The 8,713-nt window shown below is 51.8% G+C and overlaps 1 protein-coding gene across 1 annotated transcript; it reads left to right on the top strand.

Annotated features, from left to right (window-relative positions):
- Positions 1-1,583: 1,583 nt before the first annotated feature.
- Positions 1,584-4,845, top strand: CMQ_5172 (carbohydrate-binding protein; the record flags this gene model as incomplete). Its single annotated transcript, XM_014318917.1, has 3 exons — positions 1,584-2,887; positions 2,943-4,012; positions 4,514-4,845. The coding sequence occupies 3 exons, from the start codon at positions 1,584-1,586 to the stop codon at positions 4,843-4,845; spliced, it is 2,706 nt and encodes a 901-aa protein (XP_014174392.1).
- Between the last annotated feature and the right edge of the window lie 3,868 nt (positions 4,846-8,713).

Below are 8,713 nucleotides of genomic sequence, written 5' to 3' on the forward strand. Positions count from 1 at the left end.
CTGTCTTTGCGACAACCTGCCGAGAAATGTTTCTCCAGGGAGACGCGAAGCGGGAGGGCACAGACGAGAGGAATGGAGGTGGCGTGTTTCATCCAGACGAGACAGAAAGGATCCGCCGGCGATGCCTTGATGTGGCAGCGAGCGCAAGTGCAGGCGAGATGGCACGGCAGACGGACTCGATACGAAGTGCAGCTCGCAAATTGGAGGGTAACTCCTTGCTGAGCTGAAGATTCAAACGAGTCGCCCAATTTCCACTGAACATCAAAGGGATGCTGAGGGCAAAGTGGAAAAACGAAACAAGGGAGGGAGATGGCGAAAATCGGGGTGAGATAGAAGTTTCTGCAGCATGCTAGCAACTTAGCGCTGACCCCGAGCCTGACGGGTAGTTCCTGTATCTTTTTCGCTGCGTCTCGCCTACTCATTTTCCTTTTTCCTTTTTCTTTTTTTCTTCTTTCCTTTTCACCCCCACCCACCCATTAAGGAAGCGCCCCTGTGGTTCTGGTAACGCTCGGCAGGGACGATGGAATGTGCCTTTTTAAAATGAAGGTACGTAAGGGAGGCTGGGCCAGGTGCTGGCCATCGGACGGCATTTGGGCTAAGAGATGACAGATGAGGGAGGGTCTTCCAATGATAGGACGTCTGGCGCAAGGCGGCTGTCAAATGTGGGGCTTCTGGTGGGCGCGTTAACGCGTTCCAGCCAGCAGAGGCAAACTGGCAGAATGGTTCCTTGCATGTTCTAACCTTGTGCAGAGTCTCACTTGCACGATTGTGGAGAATCGGTGTCTGTACGGAGTAACGAGAGATGCGATGAGTAGGCGCGGTCATCAACCGTCGGACAACGATCCTGGATCCTGGATATTTGTTGTCGCCAGGATAGCTGCAAACAGCTGTAGCTAGGCAGTTCATCCACATGATGGGCCGGCTAGGACGGCACGCTATCTCGCGGGCATCTTTGTGCATCTCTGGGCATCTGGGAACGGAGCAGCTTAGCTCGGCTACAGGCCTGTCGCGGACCCAGATCGAGGGAGGCTAAGGACCGCACAACCCTGTCGCTTTCGCGGGACGGAGACTAGTGAGCCCAGGATGCAGTGTTAGGGGGCTCCGGTATGGGAAAACAAAGCCCTCCTCCCCCGGACCAGCCGTCGACCCGCAGGCGAGACCTTTGTCCAAAGACCGGACCGGTCATGCTATTGTGTTATCGACGCGTTTGTTCCAGCCGTGGAGTGCTCCCCCTCCCGTTTCCCTGGCACGTCTTTGTTAGGTAGCGATCGACATCAAACTAGCTGTCGGGCTTGGCAGAGAATGCTCGCTCGCGGAGGTAGACCGGTGGCTACATTCCAGAGACATGATGAGTTTAGTCGGGATATAAAGTCGGTCACCCACAGCCTCTCTTCTGTACCCTTTTCCCTTCTCTTTCCCTCTCTCCTCAACTACCTCAACTACAGTCATTCGTTTTAGCTGCTAACCTCAGCCCTTCGCTCTTTTACAGCCTCACGACCTCGTCGTCTGGGTTGTCTCTCTCGGAATTGCCTCCGCCTTGTCCAACGAGAGACTAGCATCCGCTGTTGGGTGCAACTCCAAATATGTTGCCCAAGAATCTGATTCAGCTGATGGCTGCCGGCCTCGTGGCCAGCGCCTCGGCTGCTGCCGTCAACTCTGATGCTGCCCTACGGGAGTTGCAGCAGCGCGAAGCCAACCGACCGCACCTCCATTGGCTGCGTGCCGCGTCCGTGTCCAACACCAGCTCTTCGGCCAACCCGACTAGTGTCGAGAGCTCTTCTATCGAGAGTTCGTCTACGCCGGCCACCAGCTCAGCGTCAACTTCGTCGGAGCTGACTTCATCTGCTTCGTCCGCAAGTTCTACGCCTATCTCTATAGTCGCCAGCTCTACACCGACCTCGTCTGTTGCTTCATCTTCGGTTGCATCCTCATCAGCTGCGTCATCCTCGGTCTCATCATCCTCGGCTGCTTCGTCAGTTTCCAGCTCAGTTGCTTCGTCGAGTGCCAGCAGTTCTGCAGCCGCCAGCAGCTCCGCCCCCGTTAGCTCAACTGCCAGCAGCTCTGCCCCCATCAGCTCGGCTTCTGCTAGCAGCTTAGTTACTGCTAGCAGCTCTGCACCTACCAGCTCTTCTGTCGCCAGCAACTCGACTAGCTCGTCTCCTGTCAGCTCTACTGCTAGCAGCTCTGCACCTGCCAGCTCTTCTATCGCTAGCAACTCTACCAGCTCGGCTCCAGCTATCTCTTCTGCCAGCTCTTCTGCCCTGGCCGTCAGCTCTGTTGCAAGCAACTCGACCAGCTCTTCTCCTGCCAGCTCTACTGCGGCAATCTCGGTTCCCTTGAGCACTGCGCCTACCAGCTCCGTAGCCTCTAGCTCTGCTGCCGCCAGCTCATCGGTTCCGTTTACAAACTCAACCAGCTCAACTCCCGTTAGCAGCTCTGCTCCGGTCAGCAGCTCTTCTACCAATTCAACCAGCTCTGCTCCTGCTAGCTCTGCCCCAGTTAGCTCTCCTGCTTCTGCTAGCAGCGCTCCTAGCAACAGCACCAGCTCAGCTCCGGCCAGCTCTTCTGCTCCGATAAGCAGCTCTCCTAGCAACTCTACGAGCTCTGCCCCGGCTACCAGCTCGGCACTGGCTAGCTCTTCTGCCCCGACCAGCAGTTCTCCCAGCAATTCGACTGCCCCGGCTTCTACCGCCACTTCGGCTTCGCCGACATCATCTGGCAGTATCCTCCCGACGATTCCCCCCCACATTGGCCACTACAGCTACATCGGCTGCTTCGGCCCGTCTCAGGCACACCCGTTCGTCCAGAAGCACAGCGATTCTGCCATGACCCTCGACCTCTGCGTCGCTACCTGCGATGGAGTTCCCTTTGTCGGCATCTTTACCAAGTAAGCCCGATCCCTTGTCTTTTAACCTTTGAAAACATGCTGACAGACAAATCAGCGACTGCTACTGCTTCAACTCAAACCTGGGCAACACCCGCTTTACCGACAGCCACTGTCTGACACCTTGCCCTGGCAACGCCCACGAAGGCTGCGGTGGCATTCGCCCTAGTCTGAAGCGTCGTGACAGCCTGCCGACCGAGGACGTCCTCGTCGTCTATGCCTATGACAACAGCACCTCGTCGTCTGCTTCTGCTTCGTCCACGGCCTCCAGCGCTGCTTACAGCGTGTCTGGTGCTGTCTCGTCTTCTGGTGCCGCTGCTTCGAGCGTCTCTGGTGCTGCTTCTTCGAGCGTTTCGGGTGCTGTCTCTTCTAGCGTTGCTTCTTCTGGTCTGTACACCAACAGCACCTCGTCTGCTGCTGCTGGCTCTACTGCCACCGTCTTGGCTACGGTCTCCACTACTGCTTCCCTCACCGGTGCCGTTTCTGGTACTGCCACCTCAGCTGGTGCTGCCACTGCCGCTGTCGCCACTACCACCACCATCGAGACCACCACAGTCACGGTCACCACCTGTGTCGGTGGCACGTCTACTGTCATCGGAGGCGAGACTACCACAGTTGGCGGCTCATCTACTGTCATTGGTGGTGTGACGACCACAGTTGGTGGTACATCGACTGTCATTGGTGGTGAGACAACCACGGTTGGCGGTACATCTACTGTCATTGGCGGTGCGACCACCACCGTTGGTGGCCTGAGCACCGTCATCACGGCCACAGCCACTGTCGTCCCGTCGACGACTGTGATCGATATCAGCATCTACTTCATCTTTGTCGAGTGCACCGCCACGCCGACTGTCGATGAGGTTGTCTACGTCATCGAGGAGTGCGGCTGCAAGGGTGGTGTTTCTTACGTCGTCGCCGATGTCACCGTCGCTATCGCCAAGGGTCTGACTATCTACCGCGCTGTTGCCTGTGACAGCACCACCGTCTCGACTGGTGTCACCGTCTACTCCGCACAGTCCTGCGACAGTTGCACGGGTGGTTACGTCTTTGTCAGCGCCGAGGTCGGCGCTTCGGCCTCGGCTTCCTCGTCTGAGACTGTCATCGTATCCTACCTAAAGAGCGGTAGCGGTGTCTCTGCTGTCTACTCCACCTCGACGTATGCAACCACCGTCACCATCGGTGCTGCTGCTGAGGCTACTGCCGGTGCTTCTGCTGGTGCCGTGGCCGCTGCTGGATCTGGTTCTAGCTCTGGTTCAAGCTCTGGTTCAAACTCTGGCTCTAGCTCGGGCTCTACTGTTGGCTCTAGCTCCGGATCTTCTACTGGCTTCAGCTCTGGTTCCAGTTTTGGATCTTCTGCTGGTTCAAGCTCTGGTTCAAGCTCTGGCTCTGGCTCTAGCTCGAGCTCCAGCTCTGACTCCAGCTCCGGTTCTACTGCTGGTTCAAGCTCTGGTTCAAGCTCTGGCTCCAGCTCGAGCTCCAGCTCGGGCTCTAGCACAGGCTCTAGCTCTGGATCTGCTGCTGGATCTGCTTCTAGCTCTAGCTCTGAGTCTACTGCTGGCTCCAGCTCTGAATCCACTAGTGGCTCCATCTCTGGATCTGCTGCTGGCTCTGGCTCTGGCTCTAGCACAGGCTCCAGCTCCGAGGCTGGCTCGGGCTCCAGCACTGAGCCCAACACTGACACTGCTGCGGGTTCCAGCTCTGGTTCTAGCTCTGGCAGCTCGGCTGCTGGTGCTGGCGCCATCGCTGGCTCCGGCTCCGGCTACAACTCTACGTCTGGCTACAACGCCAGCGTTGTGTATGCATCTGGATCCGGAACTGCCACCCCTGTCGCAGTCGTGTCGTCCACTTCGGCGACGGCGGCTGTCTCGGCTACCTTGGTCGTTACCGCTGGCGCTTCCGTTGTGGCTACCAACTCGGGCGTCTTCTTTGCGTCTCTTGCTGCCCTCTTCTTGCTGCTGTAAGCGGCCTTTTCTTCTGTTATTAGATGTTGTGTTTTGGTGCGCCTAATTTAGGAGAGCAACCTAAGGGGTGTATTTTCTTGTATATCTAAGCCCTAGCAAACATGCAAAGGGGTCCCACATTCGAACTGTGCATTAATGACATGCTAAAACGAGAGTTCTCTTCGTGATCGTTTCTCGAGATCAATAGGCATTTGGAAGTTACCCTCCAGGCTGATTACGGCACTCAAGCTGAGACTAGCTTTTTTGTTCTATTAAAAGTCATCTCAGTACACTCGGAGGAAATATTATTGGCAGCGAAATTGAAGCCAGATGCAGTTCTGTCTTTTCTGGCTGTAAGCACTTACGTGCACCTGGAGTGCTCCGTTTAAACGCAAAAAAAAAAAAATTTGGGGGCGGAGAACCACCCTAAGTTGCTTTATTAAGGCAGCAATTTTCAAAGAGGAAAACACATTATAACCTTTAAAATGAGGGAGCACGACAGGAGACTGCCTGCGAGAAATACTTAAAGCAAGTGAATCAAGAAAATAGACAATTCCCACTGTAGCTGGCGAGTGATATCATCGGCGTAAAGAACAAGTAACTCACATAAGCTGTTGAAGTTATAGCCGAAAACGCACTTTTCTGCAGGCAATGGGTTCTAGAGCTTGATACATCAGGACAAATGTTGTGGACTATGGACCCACATAGCACACGGCACATTCGTATGTGCGATGGTAGTCCTGTCGTAATAGCCCCATTGACATCCGTCTGCTGTTAAGCCGACCTTTCTCCTCACTGTCATCTGTCTGCATCGTCAGTTGCTTTCACGCCAAACTGTAGCTTAAAGCTTGGTGTGGCGACCCGAAGTCGCTAATGCGCTTCTCGACATGCCACAGCGTCCAATCTTCGGGAAAGACCCCATCTTTCACTTGCAAAGAGACAATGTCCAAGCATCTGCATGATCCCGCCTTTGAGCCAACATCTATATCAATTTATCAATTCAAAAGGCAAGATGGCCGAGCGGTTAAGGCGCTAGCTTCAGGATTCCTGGAACTTGCTAGTGTGGAGACACGCGTGGGTTCGAGTCCCACTCTTGTCATTCTTTTTTTGACGTAACTTCGCGCCAATAAAGACGCGATTATGCTAGCAGCTACTGTAATCCCACAGTCGAGGAGAATTGGCAAGAAGATATCTGAAAATACTGGTCATTGGCATCGCTGTTGTGTAACTTAATGTGCTGTTTTCTGCTGCAGTACTGTCTAGTGACATCCAACAAGAAATTCTCTGATTCGTGCTTCAGGTATCTCACAATAAGGCGAAACGAGCCCGAGACATGTCGGAACGTCAAACCAACCCAAAGTCGCCCAACCCACACGAAACAAGCAAGGCACACAGCCAGAGACTCTTTTCATCGAGGGCAAACTCTGTTTATCTTACACAACCTCTGCTCTTGCAACGCACTAAATATGTGTTTTTGCAACGTAGGTAAGTTCGTCATATGCCTGTAGACATCAGGTCGATAGAAAGACGAGGTTGAGTTCCTGCAGTCCTGTGCTGCTCCGATCTGCAGCTCATGGGAAAGTCGATCCGAGATTAAGTGCTCACGTCCAAAGCAGTGCCTTCGCTCTTATCCGTTGCTTTCAATCGGAGGGGCACCAATGACTCGTGGACCAACAAGCCATTCCCTTAGTGCCGTATCAGCGCATAATTTTTGTCAAAGTTGGCTTTATGGCTCCGAGGACTTACACCTTATCGTGTCAAACGCATAAACAGAAAAGGAATCTGTACATGAATCGTTGGAGTATCCCTGGTTGAAAACATCCCGTGTTGATACAGATGCAGTCCGCGTATTCTGCAAAAATAATTTTCCCTAGTCAGGGACTAAGCGACAGGAATCGCCTCGATACTGTCAGCTGGACGGCGGTGGCTGTGTAGGCTCGTTCTGAAGTCCAAGTCGTCCTATGCCAGGCTATTTTCGGTTACGACCCTGAGCCCCCATCACTTTGTATTTGGCACGTACCTTCAACATTATTATTCTATCTCAGGCTGGCCCAAACAAACAAGATCCGTGGCTCAGTATTATCTTCAGCCTGGCTGGCTGAAGGGACACCCCCCACGAGCATACCAAGTTTACGCAGCGCCACTTGCGTCTCGAATTAGCCTTTAGTGAGAAAGTACGTTCTGGCTGTGGATTGGGTAGAGTATCGTAGTTGGTAGCAGCGGGGGTTAGGGAACATAGTATTGCCTTGCTAACCTCGGTAGTTGAGTAAGTCGTTCCAATAAATGCTGTGGTCGAGAGAAGCAGGGCCAGAAACCGAACCCAGGGCCAGTTTTATTAACGAATAATTGGAATCCTCTAAAAATTCTTCAGATCAAGCAGCATCAGAAGTCAGTAGCGCGCTGGCCCTCTACTATGTTGCGATCAGTGCTGTGTATGACTGCGGTTCAAAATCTCTTCCCTCAGAATATTTTATAGCGTCTAGATCGAACTCTTCTTTAATCCGGTCACTACCAGCGTTTGGGTCGATGATGAGGTTGGTTTTGTGCAGTGTAAAAAAAAAGAGATTTCGTATTTCTGGTCAGATGGGATTGAGAGGCATAACCATAACTTTAAATCTTAGATAATTAAAAGTAATTAAAAACATCTTCGTGCTCCTTTCTATTTTTTATTTGGAATGAACACGCATATACAAGATGCAAATTCGACGCTTCCAGTGCAGCCTGTACTTGCTTTCGGCTTTCGCTTGCTGTTTAGCAAGTAGGTGCTAGGCTCCTTATTAAAATGCCCCGCACAAGCTATAACAAGGTCTTAGTTTTATCGAGAGAGGCCTCGCCGAACCTCACCTTCATTTATGACATAAAAGCGTCGTGCCGACTGTGTGAGATTCAAATTTTAAAGGCCCCTACCTTTATTTGTACGCTCATGGACGGTCTGTAAAAATAAAAATAAAAATAAAAATAGGAATAAGAGCGAGTAGATGTGTCGTATATCCGATTAAGGTGAAAAAATAACGAAACAATATAAACAAATTGTATACAATAAGCTCCGACACGGGGAATCGAACCCCGAGCTGGTCGGTGAGAGCGACCGATGTTAGCCATTACACCATGTCGGATGAATTCTTTAATACGAGTTGGCTTACACTAATTACATTAGCAGATCCATCTGGTGGTGCTGCGCGAAAAAAGAGTACGCCATTAGGCAGCCCTATTTTCCATTTGCTTAGGAGTATTTTACTTGTAGGATAATCTAGAGACTTCCTAGGCCTACTATATATGCTTCTATCATATCAACGACCTATCTGCGGGGCACGCCCCTGTCGCCAAATTACGCTATTAGGAAAAGATCTACACAAAATGTATACCTATTCCGGTAATTTACGGGTACCCGCTAGGCACCTTACAGTAGTTATCGGGTCAAACACCTCCTCTCCACCCATTTCCCCTTAATATGGTGCTAGCGTAGAAAATTTACGCTCTTTTAACTGGCTGTACGTTTTTTAGCGTATGCGCTAGAGTAAGCTAGGCTATATTGGGCTATACTAAGCTGTAATAGTATAGTTTGATTGTTATGTAAGCTGCTTTTGCTTACTTTGTATGATTGTTTTTTGTTTTTTGTTTTCTTCCTCCTTTTCTTTTATAACGTAGGTACGTTTTACTAGGAGACTGACTGGCGCAGAGACTGACTGGCACAGAGACTGACTGGCAGGCCGACTGGCAGGCCAACTGGGAGACAGACTGGCAAGCAGACTAGCAAACAGCCGTACTGGCTAACAGCTGACTAACCTATCCTTAAACGTAGCCAATCACACACCGTATATCACTTAGTAATCAACGTAAAAAAATCTCTCCTAATTAACGTAAATCTTTGCTCGCGAATGCGAGCGGG

Source organism: Grosmannia clavigera, assembly GCF_000143105.1.
Source record: "Grosmannia clavigera kw1407 unplaced genomic scaffold GCSC_132, whole genome shotgun sequence".
Classification (NCBI taxonomy): Eukaryota; Fungi; Ascomycota; class Sordariomycetes; order Ophiostomatales; family Ophiostomataceae; genus Leptographium; species Leptographium clavigerum.